The following is a 23,760-nucleotide window of genomic DNA, read 5'->3' on the forward strand; positions in this document are numbered from 1 at the left end:
TAAAAAATGAAAAAGTAGACAAGAAATATGAAGAACCTAGAAGTATATATGTATAGGGTACTAGAATAGCTATATATATATATATATATATGCAGCCCTCTTATGATTGACATGATGCCCTTATTAAGATGGGTCAGTGTTTAGTTACATGTAATTCATTATGGATTTGTATATAATTTAATTTGACTTTTATGCAATTAAGCACCCAACTTCACTCTAATGTGGATGTTGGCGCTATATACTTTTATTTTAAAGGCACCGCACCTGAGATTACACTTTTATCTTAAAGGACAACACCTGAAATTACCAAAAGGAGCTAATATTTTTCAGATTACTTCAGAACAAAATCTTACATGTATAAGAAAGTAAGTTTTAACTAAAAGCTAACCTTTTGCTAAACTATAATGGCTTTTGGATTAAATGACTTTTAGCTATCGAGTCATGATTCATTCGAGTTTCAGCATGACTACTCTTCTTTTTTCTCCTTTACTAATTTTCCTTTTTAAAAAAATAAAAAATAAAATTAGTACTGCCCCTTGGCAAAAGTTTGTATCTAATCAGACTTGGTGCAAAAGTCGTTTTACTCCCCGGCTAGCTTTTGATTTGTTTATCCAACTTTGTAGAGACTTAAACATCTCTTTCTTTCTCATTGTCCCGTATAGACACGCTACGAAAAGAGATTAAATAGTGTCAATTTTTTATTCTATGTATGCACAGTACCTTTAAATTGACTAGTAGTACATATGTGTGTTTGTAAATATTTTATATAAATATATATAATTTTGTTATAGAAAATCAATTTTGTGTGTTGTTCCTGTACACATCTTGTATATGCGCTCTTTACAGCATAAAAACATAATTGTATAAACCCATAGCAAAAAATATCATATAATCATTAAAAAAACAAAAAAGAATATACTATTATATAACTAATGTGTAAAATTTGAATTTAAACCCACATGCAAAAATAAGTACAATTAGATGCAACGTCAATGAGGAATTAGGAAACAAGATTGTTATTCCGTTGGACATCTTTTAGCCGGCCTTTTATTTTGTTTGGGTTAAAATGGGGCAAGAAGCTAGCCCAATCAAACAATAGTTAAACTTTTTCTTGTTTCCGAAGCAACCACACAATCGCTTTTAACAAAATAGCTCCCATGGGAAGGCATCAGTAGCAATAATATTTAGGCATATTTATAAATGCAAATGAAACTTCAAAAAGGAATTAGGAAATTATAAGAAAAATGGTAATTTTATATCCATTACATAAAATTAATTAAGGTCTCACCCGAACAATAATGCACAAGCCAACTATAGTAGAACTGTAGAACTATATATATATATTTATAGGAATTTCTAAAACATTTCTAGGCCATCAAAGTTTTAATAATTCATTTATAAGTTAATCATTTGTAAACTTTCTACTTCTAGGAATCTGATTCAGCATGCAATGATAAAACTTCTTTTTTTTTTTTTCCTTGGATTTTTTTATTTTTATTTATTTTTGGGTGCTCAATATGGATAAGCAATGAAAATAACTTTTATGAAAGTCATCATCCCAAATAAAGATGACAAAATTCTTCATGGGACCTGGTTCTAGTGAGACCAATTACTCATAATTGGACATCATAAAGATATTTTATATCAATGATAAGGGTAATATTTACGTCCATAATATAGAGATTCTAATAAGAATTGATATCCACATTCCTAATCTATCCCTTATACATAAAGATGTAATTATATTTGTTCAAAAATTATATATCATTGTCTTATCAAAAAAGAAATTTATATATCATTTACATAAATACCATAATTTCTAGACATATATACCATTAAACAGAATGGTGAAACACAATTTAATTAATTAATTGATAGACAAAGAGTGAATCTATAGGAATTAAATCTAATTAAGATGGTCCATTCATAATGGAGAGCAAAGTATATAAAATCCCATCAACATTAATTACAATAATTGATACATGCAATTTTTATTTATTTTTTAATGTGCATGGGGATACGAGACTAGCTAGGTTTAGGCAGTTGGTCTGCATGGACCAGAACCACATGAGGCACTAGAGAAATGCATATGTTGGGCATCAATATCATGTTTTATAAGACTATCTCCCAAAGATTTCAGGCAGAATGAAGAAAAAGGGCAGTACATGGGAGGGGCCGCTCTTCCCTGAATAGATAAACAACCAGGACCAGTACTATTCAAGATTATCCTGGCCGACATGGATATCTTGTTCCAATTTCTTTTGATTCGTACCAATATTACTCACCCAATACCCCTTCACGTGATCTTAATCGTCTTATTCTAATTTTAAGGACACTTTCTGCATGATATCCATACCCTACTTGTCCCGTTTTCAGACAGCAAAAAACTTACTCATCATTCTTTTTCCGGGGCACTTTAAAAAATGTCACATATATTTTGAATTATATTCTTTTATTTGTTTCATAATATATATTTTTTGCTTAATTAATGAATATTTCTTACGACTTTTTACTTGTAACACAACCCACTTAGCTATTATTAATTGTTGTTTCGAGAAAAGGAAAAAAAGCTATCATTAATTCAAACACAAAACGGAAGCATATAGATTTGATGTACAATCCCCAACCCCAACATAAATTACTAATATATATATATATATATATTTATATATAAACCCTCCAACATAAATTTGTGGATGGCTTGGCTACCTTGGCCTTTTTTTTTTTTTTTATATTTTTGTTTTTTTTTTAATGAACAAAATTAGTATGCATGATGATGAAGTAATTGAAAAGACTACATAGAGAAAAAGGAAGAACGGTTATATTAAAGAATATTGAAATAGTGGGATTGAAGATGATATTATTTGGAGTTGTGGGAGGGATTTTTTTAATGATTAGTCCATCTAAGTGTTCACTATCATTTAGTCACATCGCCGAAACGTAGGAAATTGAATGATTGACATGTGTTTATCTAAAAAGAAAAAAAGAAAAAATAATAATAATTGACATGTTAAAAAAACCCTTATCATAAAGAGATAAAGTCATACGACGGTACCTAAATGCAATTACAATTGACAAGAAAGTCCCCAGACCAAATAGTCACCTTGCCTTCTTCTTTTAGAGGATGCTTTCGCATATTTCAAATGGCCAATAAAGGAATATGATCCCCTTGCAAACCGGCGTTAGAAGATTGAAGTTTATAACTCGAATTTAATATAAAATTTTTAACCACCTTTTAACACTTGGTGTTTGAAATTGCTAGATGTCATTAAACCACCTAAAAGGTGCTAGATTTCCAACAAAACCCTTTTTCCTTTCAACTCCTCGTACCAAGAATTTTAAAAAAAAAAAAAAATTAAAATATTAGCAAAGGCGATCAAGAAATTTATTTGTAGAACCCAACTTTTTTGTGATTTTGGTGAATATTGATTGAGCACAGCTTCAATAGACTTTGACCCAATGTGCCCTCATTAGGCCCAAAATTTTACTATTGGGCCAGGGCCCTCGGCACCTATTACTAGCCCAATATTAGGAGTCGTGTGGATGCACAAGGCTGAAACTCGTTAAAAGCCCTCTGGAAAAAGTAGTATAACGGCCTAATTACCCGATGCCCAGATGGCTATTATTGACCATGCCTCCTTCTTTTTCTTTTGTATATGTCAAGAAGTCCCATTTTAAAAAAGGTGTGGCGGTAAATCGATTTAAAATGAGGTATCTCTTCAGCATTGACTTACTTTTTCATAAACAATTATAATATCACCACCCCAATATTAAAAAAAAATCAATTATAATAATTGTTCATGGCGTCACAATAACAAGTACAAAGCCAAATTCATACTGCCCAAATGTATATGTTCGGAGTCTTAATAGTATCTGAAAGGGGTAGAACAATCAAATGCAAAAGAAAAGAATAAAAAAATACAAAAATACAAGCTCATTTAATTACAGGGAGATCCAGTTGATCATTTCCAAACCCATTAATGAATGAATGAAAATGTTGGGAAAAAAAAAAAAAAACACCGTAAAACTCACCACATACCAATAATATGCAAAGCACAGAATACACACATTTCTAAAGAAAAATAAAGCAATCCAAGGCGATTAGGGGGCTATCGATATCCTCCATAGGAATAGAGTCGATGTCATGGTCATGAAGTGGAGCCAGCGCTTCGCCAACCGCAATCTCGTCGATTTTTGATCCAATCCGGGGAATGCCCGTGTCTCTACCACTCCTCGAATAGGTCCCAATTCCTCGACTCGAATTAATAATGTTGCTGTTTGGACTTGCTGGCCTAACATTTTCCTTATTCCTCAAAATACACTTGGGATTACCAACTGTGCAAGTACAACTCATACGCTTCGAATGGCATTCTCTCTGTGCGTTCGTGATCAGAACTCCTCCATTACTAAATCTCCGACTCGGAGACGGTGATCTCAAGGTTCTAGTACTCTGAAGAGAATACGACGTCGTACTGGTAAGCCTCTGATCTGGCTCTTTGCGGAAACTCTTTTTTCTTGTCAGAGTTGGTGAACTCGACCGGACTCTCTTCTTCTGCGGCGTAGCGGACCAATTCATCTTTTGCTGATTAGACTGCTTCAGAAACGTACTTGGCAATACTGGTTTCGGGGGAGAGTCTAAGTGCTCTCTGGGTTTGGAAACAGGCAACGAGGAAAGAGTAGCTTCCTTGAGTGAGTTTATGCGAATTATATGTGGGTTTTCCTTGTAGCATGACCACAAAAATTCATTGGAGAAAGATCTATCTTTTGAGCTTATCACCGAAGACCCACTTGAGGATGTGGAGCTTGAGCTGCTTGTGTTAGTAGTAGTGGTACAAGTAAAGGAAGAAACAGAAGAAGTGGTAGAATTTGAAGGAGATGGTGGAGAGGGTGAAATTTTGTTTGAAAGAGGAATAATATTGATGGGTGTGGTTGAAGCTTGTGAAATTACAAGCTTGTCTTGGACATGAGGATGATCAAATTCTTCTTCTTGAAAATGAGGATGTTTTCTGGGTATGCATTTGCTAATGCAAGACCCCATTTTTGGTACTGGATTTTGATTTAGGCTGAGGAGAGATTAGTAGACAATGTAGCTATGGAATAGATCTATATATAATCCTAGTATAGTTTATTTGAGAAAGAATAAAAAAGAGCAAGGGAAAGGTGAATGGTGGCTTTTGCTTTTTGGTCTTTTTTTATTTTAATTTTTACTTTCCAGATATTTGAATTTGGTTGCCGGGTATGTCATCCGTTGCTCAACGGTTATGTAGGGGGGATAATGGAGGGATACTTTTTCAGTTTAGTTTCTTGACGCCACAATGATTATATAAAAGAAGGTGTAAATAGTTCACTTTCCATTTCCTAGCCGGTATCGACAGCAGCGGAATTTAAAGAATGCATAAGGGGCTTTCTTCACAAAGCATATATAGTCTCTGAAAACCACCCTTTGTTTCCGTTCACTCATAATGCTGCATTTATTCAAAACCTTGTTTTCCAAATAAACATTTTTATTTTCTTGAGAATTATTATATATATATATATATATATATATTTATATAAGTATGTATATATATAAAAATAGTTCACGAATAACATTTTTGTTTCCAACTAAATTTCACCGGTCTTTCCATATACACAAGTTGAATGGTTTAAACTCTTCATGATTAAAAGCTTTTTGAAGTAGTGAGCAATATATAATGTTCCATATATGGTGTGATAATTAGCCTTTGGGTGGAATTCATTTGCTTTAGAGTTGAGGAAAGATTTGCAAATGTAAGGTCCTATAATTTAGACATTGCCCGGTCACGTCTATTACTTCAGGTGGTGAAAAAGCTAGGCAAATAAAACTAGTTGAGCTTTACCGCCTTAGTCATGGGAAAATGTGGAAGTCTGATAAGAGTGCCAGAAGTGTTTCACTTTCCGGCCTTCTTTTAAATACAGTTTTACTTTCATAGCAAGAAAAACGAACAAACATTATTTTTACTGCAACCGAAACAGTTTAATTTCATCTCTCAAGATTGTTATCCCGTGGAAACAAATATATAAGGTGTTAATTACAAGGATTATGCTTCAAACTAGAGCATAATATTACCATAAGCTGAATAATAGCATAATATATTACCATAATCTAAGTAAAAAACCTATAACTCTTGGCTACAATTCAGACCATGAGCATAATAGTACCAAACATACAACTCTTACCTACAATTCATGGAATCAAAAATTTCCAACAAACAAGTCTAGTTAATCAAGAAAGAACACCATATATAAAAAGTGGAAGAACATAAAGTGGAATAGTTAATCATGGAAGGAAGTTCAGCTTAATTAACTTATACATACCAAATTAAACGATGGTCCTGCCTTGCAAACACCTTTCCCAACCTACTTAAGGCAAGCAAACATTCTAAGAGTTTATTGATATATTTACATTTACATGTAAGAAAAAGCAGAAAATATGTAATCTACGAGGAAGGACGATTATTGGAAGAAGAAAACAATTCAGTTACAATTCTTGTCATGATTTTTCCTCTCTTGGGTACCTCCACTGGTCTTGGCAAACGGCCTTGAGATGGAGGCTGCCAGTCAACATTTTTATTACTTGATTCCCCTCCATCGTCTTTGATGGACTTGGTCCTCTTTTGACTGCCGTCGCTCATCTTCAAGAGCCTGTCGCCTGGAAAGAATTAGTAAATCTGCAAAAGAGAACATGAAATATTATGGATCAAAATGGAAAATATATTTGTCAAGGCAACAAGAAAACGTTGGGTATGGTAGTGGTCACGAGAGAGTCTGCAGCTTTAAAGAAGACGTCGTACGGTAAGATAGTTACTGGTGAGACATGCGCGTGCCTTGACACGGTACTAGTCGGCCCACCCTGTCTATTGCCAAAAAAACAAAAAAAAAAAAAAAAAAAAACAAAAAGACTTTTCATCTTCATTATTGTGAGGGGAATTTGGTCCAATGCTCTTTTTAAAAGGGTCATAATGATATATATCCTTGGTGAATTTTTTGGTTTTGTTCTTTATTTTAGATTTAATACAAGGTTACCTTCTCGCTTGTAGTTATTTCTTCTTTGCTGCTTTAGAAATACTTGAATGGTGGATCAGAAGAATCTGGGTCTTTAGCAAATAGGGGTTTTGTTTCGATTCTACTAGGATTTGTGGGTATTTTTAAGTTTTTAATGTTGCTCACCAAGGTTTCTTTTGAAAAATCTGCATTGAGGAGGTTGGAGAAGCAATTGAATGTTCTCTTTGGGGCTTTGGGAGCCATAGCTGGGAATATGGTTTGCTTCCTAATTAGTCCTTTGGTTCTGGATTTCAATTTTGGTCCACTTGATGGTTTTGGTAGATCTTCAATTGCTGTTTAAATGGGTTGCTTAGTTGGTTTTCTATTTATGCTTGGAATGAAGAGTTTATCTTTTTACAGATAAGAAACAAAAATAAAGATTGCATAAAAAACTCAAAAGATGTAAAAGTATTGCAGCTCGAATCTGATTATTGTAAAGCTGCCTCATCTTTTTAGAGAAAGCAAAAAAAAAACTCAGAAGATGTACAAATATTGCAGTTCGAATCTGATTACTACGTAAATCACAAGGATACTATTCACTCTATACATATGTGAAACAACACAATTTGAAAAGAATCATCCTATGTGGGCAGACTAGATTCATTTAACATCAAAACCGGATGCTTGTGCAAGATCTGACAACTCTTGTTCACCACTCAAAACCTGCAAGAAACACCCATCTTTGATGAGAAATGGATGAATTTCAAAGGGCGAGAAAATAAAATGTCGGGAGGGGAGAAACTCCAATGGCAATTTCATCTTCTCCAAATTGAGTAATTAGTAAAATCCAAGAATGAATTTTAACGCTTTCTCACCTGCTCGTTTATCACCCATGTTGGGAATCCTTCAATTCCAGCATCTGCGCATGCCTTTAAAATTTTGGTTCCTTTCTTATAACCATCAGGGAAGCATTCAACATAATTCAACAGTTTTGCCGCCTCACTTCCAAACATCTGCATTCAGTGTCACCATGCAAATACCATAATGTAGTAAGTAATTCATTTTTTGAAAACAAAACGCACAAGAGATGATCAATGTGAATATAGTTACCAATTTTTCAATTGTATTAACCTCATGGTTCAAATCATCTTCTAAAACAAAAGTTACAGAGTGCAGAGTTACCTGTTTTTGTTCTAGGTAGTGTGAATACCAGAAAGCCCCATACATTTTAGCATCAATTGATTGCAGTTGCTTTGCAAGAGAAAGAGCAAAAGGACTTGATGGTAATGTTATCTCAGTTGTAAAATATGGCAGTTCAATTTCAGCCAGGCTAACCAAGAAATGAAACAAGGGAAATAAGTCACTGCAAATGTCTTATACATTATAACCATATTTAAAATTATAATTTTAAAAGTTAATGACAGCATAACAATCACCAATTTTCTCTAATCTATCAGCATTCTTGTACAGTTTACATTTTTATAATCTATGCTATTTTATTTCAGTTGAAATTTATAAAATTCTTTAAAATAAAAAATTGGGTTCTTGACATCTTAGGATTAGGGAAAACAGGAAAAGCAATGTTAAGAGTGGGCAGAGTTGAATAGCCTACCATTATGCTAACTTCAAGTCACACCCTGATGAATAAAGTAACTAAACCCCTATATTGCAGATTCAAATAGAAAAAAATCACTGAGCAGAGAGAAAGAGTAATTACCTTGAAGGCATAGGTTATGAAGAGCTATATGATAAATTGAGAGCAAGAACCACCAAACTAGCTATAAACAGCTGTAAACCCACCACTTTCTGTATCTGTTGCAACCCAAAATCCTATAATACAAACATCAAAGGAGTACATAGTTATTTTTACTACGACATAAATGCTTTGTTCTGTAAGTTTTTCGTAAATACAAAGATAAGAAAACATGAATACACCGAACAAATAATTTACCTTTTGAGTGATGAAAAATAAGCTGAATGATAGGAGAGCAGATAATAGACAGTAAGAGCATGACGCTCCTGTAAATTTAGTGCTTAAAATGTATAGGAAATATACATTTGAAGCAGCCATGGAGGTCGTAGTTCATACCCTACTCCAGATAATACGGTTGTATGTAATAGTTATATCCTACATATTCTTTTCTGTTTTTGCAATTTTTGTGTCTCTTCATAAGGAAATTTTAAGTAATCAACTTGGAGCTGTACCTTTTTTATGAATGTTTTCTTGTTACTTTTTCTGCCTTTTATATAAAGCCCTTCACACGGTGCTGACTTAAACATTCAGGATCTGTTTTGTTGTTACAGCCTGTATTTATGTATATGAGGATGGAAGGGTTCAAATACTAACTCATCTCCATGTCATGGTCTGTTGTCCTTATCATCTTTAGCTTATTCTTAAGTGGTCCAAAGGGTGACTGATAGTGAATTTGGCGACTCTTCTGTGTGTACCTATCTCCATCCGTCCCATACTTGTTCAATGGGTTAAGTATTTTGTAAAATTAGGTTATTTCACTTGCAAATTTAGGTAATTATCGAAACCCCTATGGTTATCACATTTTACCAATTTTTTGGCTTCCACAAGTCCCCTAATATGTGTTAAATGCAACAACATGCAAAATATACATTCTTCAATGATCCTAAAGAGAAAAAACCCCAAAAGTTCTGAAAAAGATCTCAAATTGGCACAAAAATTTTATTACTTAGGGCCTTCGATAATTACCGATGAAATCTACAGTAATTAATTTGTAGTTGTTGGAAAAATTACTGTAGGTTTCATTGATACATACCGAAACCCCTATGGTAATCATATTTTACCAATTTTTTGGTCCCCACAAGTCCCCTAATGTGTGTTACATGCAACAACATACAAAATATACATTCTTCAATGATCCTAAAGAGAAAAACCCCCAAAAATTCTAAAAAAGTTCTCAAATTGGCACAAAAATTTTATTGTTATAGGGCCTTCGGTAATTACCAATGAAACCTACAGTAATCAATTTGTAGTTGCTGGAAAAATTAGCGTAGGTTTCATCAGTAATTATCGAAACCCCTATGGTAATCACATTTTATCAATTTTTTGGCCTTCACCAGTCCCCTAATGTGTGTTAAATGTAACAACATGCAAAATATACATTCTTCAATGATCCTAAAGAGAAAAAACCCCAAACGTTTTTAAAAAGTTCTCAAATTGGCACAAAAATTTGATTACTGTAGGGCTTTCGGTAATTACAGATGAAACCTACGGTAATCAATTTGTCCTTGCTTGAAAATTTACCGTAGATTAAATCGTAATTACCGAAACCTTTATGGTAATCATATTTTACCAATTTTTTGGCCCCCATAAGTCCCCTAATGTGTGTTAAATGCAACAACATGCATAATATACATTCTTCAATGATCCTAAAGAGAAAAAACCCCAAAATGGTCAAATTGAAATTACCGACGGGGTTTCGGTAATTACTGATGGAACTGTCGGTAATTTTTCCAACAAACATTGGGACTCCTAATATGGATTACCGATGACCTGTCGGTAATCAACTTTGGGTGAAATTTTCTAAGTTTTTCCAAACTTTTTGTGGATTGTATTGTTGAGGATCATTAATAAAACTATATTTTGCATGTTCTTAGTGGAAACACACATTATCGAAGTTGTCGAATTGAATTGTGATGATTTGCTTTAAAAATACATGATAAATTGAAATTACCGATAAGGTATCAGTAATTACCGATGTAACCGTCGGCTTTGGTAATTATCGATGCACCATCAGTAATCAACTTTATTTGGAATTTTTTCACTTTTTCCAGTCTTTTTGTAGATTTTTTTGTTGAGGATCATTAATAAATTTAGATTTAGCATGTTATTGGTGGAAACATACATCATCGAACTTGTCGGATGGACAATTGTAAATTACCGATAGTGCATTGGTAATTACTGAAGGAAATTGTCAGTAATTTTTTCAGCAAGCACATAGGCTCATACATAATAGTTCTTGCCATACTATTATTTATTTATTTTTATTTGTTGGTTGACAGCAAACCATCAAATATCCCATATATATTGAAAAGGCTAAAATATAAATATAAATATTTAGACAAACATATGTATATAGGATATAAATATAAATACTACCAACAACACATTGGCCAAAAAAATATTTAATGATGATATACTCATTGATTCCAAATTAAGAGAATCATGACAAAAACACTTTGGAAACATTAACAAATTTTGAATATAATTTTATATCATACAAGATAGATGTAGTATGGAAATAGAAAAAATTACAAATTGTTTGTGAACTAATCTCGAGATAAAAAATGACTTGCAAACAGGTAGTGAATAAAGAAATAAGCTACCTGAAGAACACCAAGTGCAGCTAGCCAGCTCAAAGAGAAGCACCGATGTAACTTGGCAACACAGCTAGACATCCAGGTTACATTACCAAGATTTGTCAATTGCCTGGCCATGCCTACTCTAGAACAACAAACCAAGCCAAGGTATCCCATGCTAATATCTCACTTAAGCAATCATCCCAATCAAGGACTCCTAACAAAAGGATTATAGATAACCAATCATTGCAGCTACAACTCTTGCTACACCAAGAGCTTCCCTGCAAGCATACCAAAAATACATGGTAAATCAGAAATATAAGAAAAATGGATGTATATTCTCAACAAATAGCATACATATTATGTATGACACAATAAAAATTGTGCAAATACATTATCAAGTGCAAGTAGTTGACTTCCATTCAATTTATGGTCATTTTAGCAGGCATGACATGGTGGAACCTAGTACAGAAGATAATGGCAATTTCAGTTGCAAGTTTTACAATGCAGAGAATTTTAGATAGCTAAAGAGAGAATACTCTAGAAATTTGAGTGCTTTAGTTGAATAAGAGATAAGTGATGCCCATATATCAATCTTCATAAACATTAAGATCTTGGAAACAAAACATCTTGGAAATGAAGATCCTTATACAGAATAATTTTAGAATTTGGTGGGAACTAAATTGTCTTTCCCATCCAATGGAAATTATTTCTATTGATTTATTACTGATGAACCACTATTGCCCTCATGGTTCCATGGACTACTATTGATTTGTGCAGAAGGACTCTACCTGATGATTTCAACATTCTCAATTGCACCACAATAAGTGAAAAAATCATAAACATCCTTTTCTATTGCTTTTGGAGATAAGCTTGTAACTTCTGTAGATAACCACCTGGGTACATTGCTTTTTAAGACTTACAAAAAGTGGACTTGAGTGAGCTAGAGAAAAGGGATTTAAAATAACAGGAAAAAATACAACCAAAAGCCAGATTATATAATTATATATAGCAAAATGTATCATAAATTTAATGTTAACATTTCATGGTAACAAACAAGGGCATTGTTTAATCCTTTATCTTGAATGAATAAGACCATGTTTTGGAGGAAGAAACAAAAAGGATAAGGGAAATGTCAGAAGCTGATGAAAGACGTTATCATATAATTGGGATGACCTTGCTTTGTGTGACAATGCTCTTGTTAATTCCAGCCAGTTCAGTGACCGCTTGGAAGGCTCATATGTAGCATCTTTATTCAAAGTCTTAATAAACAAACCCTCACAATTGTAAACTACGATCAATTAAGATTATAAATAGTGCAATAAATCAATGATAAAGTCTGTGGGAAAAAAAAAATAATTATACACTAAGGTGCAACTAGCAGTGAAAAATTAATTGCAAATATTCTAGACTAAATGTAATTCAGAGAAACTAATTCAAACAACATAAATTCGTCTGTGGTTCTCATCATTGGTGAAAAGAACTTTTACACAATTAGCATCACTTATGCCATCCAAATGCAGGATTACCATATTTACATAATTAAAATTGTTTCATCCAGTACATCATGTTTGGAATATCCTTTTTTTTCTTTTTTTTTTTTCCAATGCTCTAGGCCTAACCACCTGTACTTGGGGGTAAAAAGAAGAGGTCATTGCTATTTAGGTCATCATCAAGGTAACTAGAATAACTAATTTACTAAAAGCTAAAAAGTGAATACCTTACATCAACAGCAGCATCAAGAAACTTCTATATTTCATCAATATCATTCTATGTTATTGCCGTAGCAAACTAAAAATATCCAGCTTCTTCCTCAAAAGACTCATAAAGACACTACACAAGGCAAAAGATGCACCATTTAGAATGCATCAAGTTTCACTAATTTTGGAATGCTATACAAACCCAAAAAACTAATACAATTAGCATATAATTAGCAAATAAATATTCAAAAACATGCAATCCACAATGAGAAAATTAAATAAAATAACTTATGCTGGTACGTAGTTCTTGCAATCAATAATTTTTACTACAAATGTCCTATAGCTACGTTAATATTGATACTGAAGTAAAATAAGTGAACTTGTACGATACATTGATTACCTTACATCTCGTTTCCAACTAATTTGTCTACATGGCATGCTTTGGCCAATGTACATTTGGAATAGGAGTTCTAGTAGGTCTATAAAGATTTGGAGTCGCTAGTTATGCACATATTATATGTTCATGTATGGGATGGGACATATATATATATATATATATATATATTAGAAGCAATATAATATATGGATTTAGATATTCATTAACCCTCTTTAGATATTCTAGAGCCCCACTCTCTTCAATATCTGTTCAATGCTAAATATATATATATATATATATATATATATATGACCTTTATAAAAGTGTGTATAATATGTTATTAAATTCAGAAGATATTTTGTCGTGCAAAGAGGTTTGATCAAGAACGACACTGTAGATGACAGTATATACATATATATACATACATATATATATATATATATATAAATGTGTATTTATCAAAAATATATATATATATATATATATATATATATAGAACGGAAGATACTAGAGGAGTGATCTAAAATAATTCTACTACATTCTAATCAAAGAGAGTTCTATTTACATTTTAAAACATAAAGTTTGAATAATTTATGCACAATTCATGTTGGTAGAGGCATGAGCATCATGTATGTGTATTTGTGCCTCCATTTATGTAATACAATATATAAGTATGAGATGGAAATGTAAATCCAGTTGACAGGTTGAATTTGTTTTAACACAATAGATAATTGATTTGAAATACATACATCATCAACAAGCAATCCCTTGATAAAATGACACCATAGATGTTGGTAATCAAAATTGTCAGTAAAAATGATTAGAACCTCTGGGGAGCAGATGTCAATGTAGCAATCCTACAAATGAGAAATTTTGTAAGCATAGATTCAAGATTCAATCAAAATAAGAAATAACATGCCCATGGAAAAAATATCCATGTCTATCATGCATATCAAGACCTTAACTCTAAAAGACACTTTGGTACATAAAGCCATAGTAAAAGGAAGGAAGCGAACAAAAAAGAAATTCTATCTTCCAATAACAGCATAGGACCTTCATCTGTCCCAACTTAATACAGCTTCCATTACTGTGTTCCAGTGAACCCAATAATATATCTTATAGGTCCACTGTGAAGTCCCACATCGGTTGGAAAGGGGAACGAACCATTCCATATAAGTATATGTGGATACCTTTCCCTTGCGAGGCCTTTTAAAATCTTGAGGGTTGGATTGTAAGAGGATTCCCTAGGCCCAAAGAGGACAATATCGCATGTGGATGGTCTGGACTGTTACAGATAGTATCAGAGCCAGTACACGGATCGGTGTGCCAGCGAGGATGCTGGGCCCCAAGGGGGGAGGATTGTGAAATCCCACATCAATTGGAAAGGAGAACGAACCACTCCATATAAATGAGTGTGGATACCTTTCCCTTGCGAGGCCTTTTAAAACCTTGAGGACTAGGTTGTAAGAGGATTCCCCCATACCCAAAGAGGACAATATTGCATGTGGGTAATCTGGGCTGTCACATCCACCAATCAAATAGGCTTTAAAGAACAGATGGTGATCTGTAGAACTATTGTTTATCACAAAGTACAGAACCAACCGCATAAAAGCAATTAATAAGGCAATCTAGTTGAACAAGCATACCTTAAAATGAACTCATAGGTCTGATCCACTGGCTTTGCAGGCTTGTTAAGATCATAAAAAACAACATTAATAATAAATTTTCCAAAACTAAAACCATGTTTAACTAATCTAACTTTTGTTTAGACACTGAAGAAAATCCTTAGTGAAAAATCTGGTTTTATTCCAAAATTTAATATAATTAACTAAGAAAAGTCAATATCTTTTGCTCAAAAATGCGAATTTGATATCTCAAAAAATGAACTTCTCTCCTCCCTTTTCCAAGATTTTCTCAGCGGTCAACAAAATTCTATAAATCAACAACGACAATTAAAACATAAAAAAGGATGGAAAAATTACTCACAGTTAGTAGGATTAGGCCCTCTTGAATACTTCACCTAAAAATTTATCATAAAAACATATATAGTCCAGAATTCAGAAAACTTGACAAAACTTAACTGCTAAAGTTTTGCATTTTTAAAACAAATTTTTGATTCTTTTTTTTTTTTTCTCTCCCTACTCAAAGCAAGAAAAACAATAAAATTAAAAGAAAAAGATTAAAAGTATAGCAGAATTGAATCTAACCATGGATGATTCCTCCTACTGCGGCTTCCAAAATAAACTTCCATTTGGCAAGTCCCTATGACAAAAACCAAGCTAGGGTTTCGACGATAGGCTTGTATTTGTATTTTTCCATTTTGAAGATTTCTTGAAAAACCTAGGAAAGACCACACCATTAAAAGCAGACCCAGAAGAGGAGGAGAAGGAAGGACCAAGGAGTTTGCTGTAGATCTGGTCATCGATCAGGTAAACATTGATGACAGGACTCTGAGGCCAAAACCGAGAAGGGCATGGCTGGGCTAATTGCTGAACCCAGGATGCTTCCTCCACTCATCTCTCCTCCTGAAGAACTCTTCGGTAGCTGCTTCGTCATTCTCTCATTTTCCCTTTTCTCTTTTTGTTGGGCATTTCATGTGTATTTTTCTTTTTGATATTTGAAAAGGATAGTCTAGAAATATTAAAAAATAAAAAGGTAAAACAAAAAACCTTAAAAAAATAGATATATTTCATTAAAGGCTTTCAAATAGGAGTATCGGGCAAAATTCCCCGTATTGTGATGATGGTCCATCTTTCTCTTTTTATATCTCTTTTTCTAATTGGGGCCTAGAGTACGAACCACAAAGAGCTCCAAGCCCAATATGTGGACATGAATAATGAATGGGCTTGGTTCCGGGTTTGGTGTCCATCTTGCCTTGCGCCCTTTGGGGGCGTTTGGTACGCAGGATAGATCCGGATCGGATGGGATCGGACAGGATAGGTTCGGATCGGACAGGATCGAATAGTGCAGTACTATGTTTGGTATAGTTCTGGACTGAATGTTGGACTAGTTGTCCCATGTTTGGTACAGGATCGGACTGGATTGGATTATTTTATAATTATAGTATTTATTTTGTTATATATGAAAAGATTTAAAATTATATTTATGTTTACAAAAAAATTAAATATTATATTTAATTAAAGTTTTATTATTACTTATATTTAATATGTTTTGTATAGATATTTATATGTTCAATTAATTAATAATAAAAATAATTTAATGATATTTATAATACATTTGTAATTTTTTTTTAACACCCATAAACTACTTAAAATATTGTTTTCAAAACCAATAAAATAAAATTACTAATCATGAATAACAATTAAATACAAATAAAAAAAATTGACATAATATTTAATTAAGAACTTGTTAATAGCATAAAAATATCCATCTTCAATTCATACATATAGATATATAGATATATAAATAAATGTCACATATAGTTGCACTTTTAACAAGTATGACATCCGTATATATATATATATTGGATTTTACAAAGATAATCTAATTATATAAGAAATAAGTAAATAAACCCATTGATAGTAAGCCAAATAAACAACCTAATACAAAATCATTACCCCACTCGTTGTGAAATTGAGCACGTGTATGTACGGTGGTGGTATTTTGTATTGGATTTGCTTTATTACGATTCCTCATTGTTTGTTCTACAAACTCAACATATGCAATTTCAGCTTCTTCAATTGTATTATAGGCTTGATATAAATTATTTGTAAATCTATGCACTTATTGATGACATTCAAACCAAGAATTATATATCCCTGGTTGTCTACCTTTAAACACAACATAAACCCTTCTCTTTGCCATTCAATATTCCTGCATATAATAATAAATGACAATATAATATAGTAATATTATTAAACAAAATAACAACTAACCAAATCAATAAAGTGCATGTTAATATTCTAAAACATAACACATAATAATAAAATTATCCGTACATGCATAATTAGAAACCAACATTCAATACGTTACAATATATGTCCATAAGTTTCAATTCCAAATGTTCATAGTTGTCATCCTCTCATACATATCCATAAATATATAATCCACAACAATACTAATTTAGTTATCCAAAAATCCACGAGCAAATTCAATCTTCTGCGCATCGGTTTTAATAATCTTGAAAACCTCAACGTTCGATGGATCCGATCTCATTGCCTTAGAGATTTTGAGATTGTCAGTAATAGGGAATCCTAACCTGTCAAGCTCCATAGCTAAGTATTGTGGATAGTTGATATCAGACTTCTCCAACTTGTCTAACTGTGTAGCCAATTTATCAATAAACTTATCTGCTACATTGTTTAACCCGCTAACAATGTCAACATCCTTCGATTGAGCTTTCCTCTTACCTCTTAATTGGGATTGTGTGGGCAGTTGACTATGTGTTTGATTCATAGACATTGGAAAACCCACATCATCAAATTGGTCATTGTCAGGCTCCATATTGATATCATTAACTAAATCAATTGGAGTTTGTGCTCCATGTCCTGTTGCCCGATCCTTCCCAAAAATATTAGCAAGCCTCTCATATATCGGAAAAGGTTTATCTCTCTAACTTTTTGCACTTGGATTACTCTAAACTAAAAAAGAGCCATTATTTAGTAAAAACATTATATATTTAAGATAAGAAACACAAAATTCAATAAAGGTATTTTTCCTAACAAAGTCAAAACCTGTACATATGCTTTCCAAGCATCGTCACTGTCAATCTCCACACATTTAAGAGTGTCATTCCATCCAAATCCACTTTTGTTCAACATGTCGTATATGATGCCATATTGCTTCTTCCACTTTTTTAGCTTCGATTCAATATGTGGAGTTGCTCGCAATCCCGAGTTAGGACACATTTCAGCCAGTTGCCGCTCAATCATATTAAGTGTACCAGGTTTAAATGCTCCCGTGTCACAACGTTGCCCACTAGCTACAGCTTCATCTAAAAGAACCAGCAAAGCTTCTTCCTCACCTCTACTCCATGTACGCCTAGATTCACCCCACCTATTATCGTTACTGCTACCTCCAGCTTCCATTGCTATTCAAGTAAACATTTCATGATTCCAACATTATCAAAACAAGATGCAAACAAAATAACAATAAATCTCAAATGTTGCACTTAATATAATATAAGTTTGCCTTCATACATATTATCCAAAAGATTTAACAAACAATATTAAATAAGCAGTTAGAGCATAATTTTTTACATAACCATCAACTAGTAATCATGATGACCTCTCCACTCACCAAACATTTGCTTAGCTAACTCATCTCTCCAATTCGTCCATCGTTCTGAGGAAGCAATTGATCCTATAATGTCCTCCTCTTCATTAATGTCCACATTTTCCATCCTATCATATTCGACTTCTCCAGGATCGAGTGTCATTTCTCTTCTAATCAGATTATGTATCAGACAACATGCAGTAATGGTTTTGATTTGTGTTGCAATTGGGTAGAAAGATGGACTTATTAAAATTGCCCATCGCATTTAAGAACCCCAAAGCATCTTTCTATGATATTCCTAGCTGATGCATGCTTCATGTTGAAATACTCTTGATGATTTATGGGTGCACAACCATCTTTCCATTCGGAAAGGTGATATCTTGTTCCCCTATATGGTGCAAAAAATCCTTCACCATTTGTGTAACCAGCATCCACTAAGTAATAACAACCTAACACAAAAAAATATCTCTTATTAGTTTATGCAATGTTAATCCACTCGATGAAATATTTAAGGATTGGTCTTACCGGTTGGTACTTTTAGTCCATTTGGCCTACTTATTGCATCTCGAAGTACTCTGGAATCTGAAGCGGAGCCTTCCCAACCCGGTAATACAAATATAAATTCCATATTCGGGTTACATACACCTAAGACATTTGTTGCGATCTCACCCTTTCTTGTTCGATATATTGGCTTATCGATTTCAGGTACTTTCACCTTAATATAAGTTCCATCTAATGCTCCCAAACAATTCTACGACACAAATAATTTTACTAACGTCAGATAATGCTACAAGTCATCTAACTATAAAATTAATAACCAAACTAGTCCACATACGTACCTTAAACATTTTCCATCTATCATCCGAGTAATTATCCGACACAGGTTCAGGATACCTCAACAAAATGGAATGTAAGCGCAACACCCCATTCAATACTGAATTGAAATATCTACTAATTGTCTCCCCTAATCTATAGAATCGCCTGATAATTGTACGGTTTTTTGTATGATGAGCAATTATGTGCAAAAATATGCACACTTGCTCTTCTAATGTAACAGTACCATCTCTTTTCACATATCCATCCTGGCGTAATAACCAACATAAAATAACAAATGTTCTCCTATCCATCCTCAATTGACTAATACAAGTGACATCATTGTCCAACAAACTATCTATAAAAGATGTACGCAATTCGGTATTCCTAGTTATTCTATTCCTAACACCTCTTTCATTTCTCCTTTGCCACGCTACATACATGTACATAAAAAAGATAAACATAAAGCCCCAACAAAAAGATTGAATCACAACTAATTTTCTTCCATCCATCTCTACAAAAAAGAAAAAAAAACAACAAATAAAAAAAATTATAAGAAATACAATAAATTGAGCTGCTATTGCCAATACAATTGAATAAATATAGAAAACAAAAATCTTCCATAAATAATATATTTATATATTAGCATTCACAATAAACATTATATATATTTGGAAGGTCAAAATAAAAGGTGGATTTAAGTTTTTTTAAACTCTTCAAACTCAATATATATATATATATATATCATCAAATTTTTTTTATTATTATTAATGATGGAGCCAATGAAATAGTTTTCAAACAACATTGGTAAATTATAAAAATAAAAAATAAAAAATAAATAAAAATTATAATTATTGCAAAAACTAAATACAACTTTTTGAGCTTTTATAATTTGGATAATCATTGTGTTGCAACCCAAACTTATGGTGAAGTATGAGTTAGATGGAGAAAAATATATGTTGTATATAATTAAAGACAAAAAATGAATTATATAAAGAAGTTATTTGAAATAGATTTAATTAATAAATATGCTTAAAAATAACTTTAAATGGGAATAAAAATACAAATTTAGAATAAAACTTTATATAGTTTGTTTTGATAGTGTACTTATAACTTCTTAATATCATATTTTGGTTAGGATAAAAAACAAATTAAGTATTGAAGACCAAAAATGGTGTTTGCAAATATTCAACCAATTAATGCATTATGCATTTTTATGTTGACCGACTTTTGTGATGAGGAACACCTATTATTTTATTATTACTTTATAAACGAGGAACACGTATTCTTTTATGTACATTTGGAATTATTATACCATTCCACTTTATTCTTATTTATTTCCTTGCTTGGTAAGAATTTTAAAAACATATATACATTTGCGTGGAATCCAAGAGTGGCATTAAAAACGTCTTATATGAGAAGCAATTGAATTCAAATTAAGCCATGTTATTGTGGTTGACACAAATGGAGGAGGAAATTTTAGTACAGTTCAAGGTGCTATTGATATGGTTCCAGAACATAACACACAAAGGGTGAAAATCTACATTCTTCCTGGAACATACAGGTCTATATATATGAAATATATATATATATATATATATATATATATATACGCACACACTCTCTTTTCTTGCTATGTCTTGTGTCTGCAAGCCTCTTTCTAAGTTGGTTTTTTGGGGTCAAATTGCTTTTGGAGTTTTGAGTTGTTAAAATTTTCTGGTTTGAACAGAAAACCAAATGAAGAATTTTCAAGTTTTCATTTCTTACTGTTTTACTTTGTAAGTGAGAATGCAAATGTAGGTACATGTACAGTTGGTATTTGCATGGGATTTTTGAAAAACTTGCTATTTTTCTCTTTATCTTCCTCTTCCTTTCCTTCAACATGACTTTTCGACCAAAATTTTCAACCAGCTATATTGACTGTGCATGCAGGTTTTATGCTTTTTTATGAAAATTGTGGAAAACATTTTTTGAAATTTCTTTAAATTTATGCAGAGAAAAGATATATATACCAATTACGAAGCCATATATATTATTCATAGGACAAATGAATCATACATCCAGAACTATACTTACATGGCATGACTTGGCATCAGATAAAAATCAATATGGTATTGCACTAGGAACATATAACTCAGCATCTGTAACCGTAGAGTCGGATTATTTCTGTGCAACTAGAATCACTTTCGAGGCACTTAAACATCTTTCCTAAGTCCTTCCCTCCAAAAAACAATAAGATCAAACTTTCAAATGCAAATTATTTGATACATAATTTCATGGTGTGGGGTGTTTGCAGAATTCTGCAGTTCCAGTTCGCAGAGGACAAGGCAACCAAGCAGTAGCCTTGAGAATTGCAGGTGATAAAGCAATGTTCTATAAAGTAAGGTTTTTGGGGAAGCAAGATACGCTTTTAGATGAAAGTGGAACACACTTTTTCTACAAGTGTTTCATCCAAGGCAGAGTTGATTTTGTATTTGGCAGAGCAAGATCACTCTATAAGGTTAAAAAGGAAAGAAAAAAAAAAAAAAAAAAGCTTATCCATTTTTTATTAGAGAAGACAAAACCCATGTTTCATATTTAGTCTCCTAATCTGGGTTTCTTTCTTTGCTTTCTAAACCTTGCAACTAGGAATGCCATCTGAATTCAATAGCTAAGAGATCAGGAGCAATTGCAGCTCATCACAGGGATTCACCAGATGATCTGTCTAATGTGTTCATTCAGTATGCTTCATTTTGTATCTATCTGCTTGTATCTATCTATCAATCTATCTATCTATCTATCTATCTACTTGGCATAACACACCCAATTATTTCAAACCAACAACCTCAAACCGATTCAAAACAACCACCAATGACAATCCAAAACAAAAACCAATTACACAAACCAGATCTTTACAAGTTTGCATTAGACATGTTAGATCATTCAGAAGAATTTTTCATCATGTTAGAAAAATCAGTAAAAGCGTCTAAACTAGTAATAAAAAAAAGCAATCTAAAAAGGTTGATATTGCATTGTCATAATTTCAACCATTCTTGAGAGAATGACTAAATAGAAAGCTGTCTCGTAGAAATTGTTAAAGGGTCTCATGTTGATATTATAGCCAATCTATATATATAACACAAAGCGTGCTAGAATACTTATTTTGTTTGCTTTCTACAATTCTATTCTTTATAATATCATAGCCATTGGAACACAGTCCTGTTTTCCTGAATAGAACCTGAGGAGTTGACTTTTGGATTCAACTTACTGAAATTAGACAATTTCTCATTAAATTTATGTCTTGGTGTGGCTTTTTTATCTGAAACTTCTTATAAATCTGTTTGATGAGATTTCAAACACTTTTAATTAAAAAAGGCCTTTCCAACAACAAAAATGAGGTTCTGATATAGGACGACCAATCTAGTGTCTGCAATTCTAACTGTGGTTTTATCAATATATCTTTGTCACATCACAATAACAATTTCTATAACAGTTTTGTAGTTTCACATATGACATTTTCTTTCTTATCTTACAGTTTTCCCGTCGGGAAACAGGGGTAACTCATGTCTTAAGGACACTAAACAACAAAAAAGAGCATCACTAGGGTCTCGGAGACATCGAAATCCAAATACAGACAGGAAGTGGAATCAAAGGAAAAAAGAAACAAAAGGCCCAGATCAGAGAGTTAGTTACACGTCCGTTTGGTCAACAAGAAATAAGCAAAAGAGAGAGAGAGTATTGGGAATGAAGAATTACCTGTTAGATACGGTCACTGGCCTTGGGGATCAGCAGGGTGGAAGAGTGGGCAATGAGGGATTGGGGAAAGGCAAGGGAAAAAGAAATGAAATGCTGGAATTTCGGAGTTGGGAGAGAAGGCTGGTTGCTGAAATGCTGAAATGCTGAAATACGCAAAGATATGCGATTACAAATTTAATAATTCAAAAATAAATAAAAAAATAAACCACAAATTAAGCAAATTTGGATTCGGCCACTCACAGTGACAAAAAAAAACCCAGTTTTGGATTTTACTCTGGTCGACGTTTGGGTTGAGATTCGAGCTCTTAAGGAGTCTTGGCAACGATAGAAAGGGCGTGGAGTCCAGATTGGAGCTCGTCGGCAAAGGCGTCGTAGACCAAACGATGCCGTTTCACGAGGTTCAGGCCTTCGAATTTCGGGGAGACAATCTTGAGGTTGAAATGGGTTTCGCCGGCGGCAGAGTTAGGGTTAGCTTTGACAGTTGCGTGGCTGGCGTGCTGGTAGGAAACGTCTTCGAGGTCAAGAATTGTGGCTTCAAACCAAAAAGAAGTGGCGAACGGTCCGGCAGAA

At 33.0% G+C, this 23,760-nt stretch overlaps 2 protein-coding genes, 1 long non-coding RNA gene and 1 pseudogene across 3 annotated transcripts; 1 reads left to right on the plus strand and 3 right to left on the minus strand.

Annotated features, from left to right (window-relative positions):
* Positions 1-3,813: 3,813 nt before the first annotated feature.
* Positions 3,814-5,450, minus strand: LOC107420900 (uncharacterized serine-rich protein C215.13). The gene has a single exon (XM_016029964.4). It carries the CDS (start codon positions 5,036-5,038, stop codon positions 4,073-4,075), a length of 966 nt encoding a protein of 321 aa, XP_015885450.3. The 5' UTR covers positions 5,039-5,450; the 3' UTR covers positions 3,814-4,072.
* A 2,212-nt stretch (positions 5,451-7,662) lies between these two features.
* LOC107420875 (thiol-disulfide oxidoreductase LTO1-like) lies at positions 7,663-11,469 on the minus strand (annotated as a pseudogene).
* Positions 11,470-18,117: 6,648 nt separating this feature from the next.
* Positions 18,118-23,739, minus strand: LOC125423819 (uncharacterized). The gene is made up of 3 exons (XR_009639118.1): positions 23,431-23,739; positions 23,191-23,325; positions 18,118-18,457 (listed from the first exon to the last, which is right to left on the minus strand). It is a non-coding gene; the product is annotated as an uncharacterized LOC125423819 (long non-coding RNA).
* Positions 19,823-22,994, plus strand: LOC125422864 (pectinesterase QRT1-like). Its single transcript, XM_060817432.1, has 6 exons — positions 19,823-19,836; positions 20,897-21,019; positions 21,451-21,646; positions 21,752-21,955; positions 22,084-22,175; positions 22,970-22,994. The coding sequence occupies exons 1-6, from the start codon at positions 19,823-19,825 to the stop codon at positions 22,992-22,994; spliced, it is 654 nt and encodes a 217-aa protein (XP_060673415.1).
* Positions 23,740-23,760: the final 21 nt, after the last annotated feature.

The sequence above is a fragment of the Ziziphus jujuba genome, chromosome 5 (genome assembly GCF_031755915.1).
Source record: "Ziziphus jujuba cultivar Dongzao chromosome 5, ASM3175591v1".
Classification (NCBI taxonomy): domain Eukaryota; kingdom Viridiplantae; phylum Streptophyta; class Magnoliopsida; order Rosales; family Rhamnaceae; genus Ziziphus; species Ziziphus jujuba.

Bases quoted from the DNA above. Each gene is read 5' to 3' on its own strand.
- LOC107420900 (XM_016029964.4), bottom strand. From the start codon at position 5,038: ATGGGGTCTTGCATTAGCAAATGCATACCCAGAAAACATCCTCATTTT.
- LOC125422864 (XM_060817432.1), top strand. The intron at 21,956-22,083 runs GTTAAAAAGGAA...CCTTGCAACTAG, and splicing joins GAGCAAGATCACTCTATAAG to GAATGCCATCTGAATTCAAT. The intron at 22,176-22,969 runs GTATGCTTCATT...CTTATCTTACAG, and splicing joins CTGTCTAATGTGTTCATTCA to TTTTCCCGTCGGGAAACAGG.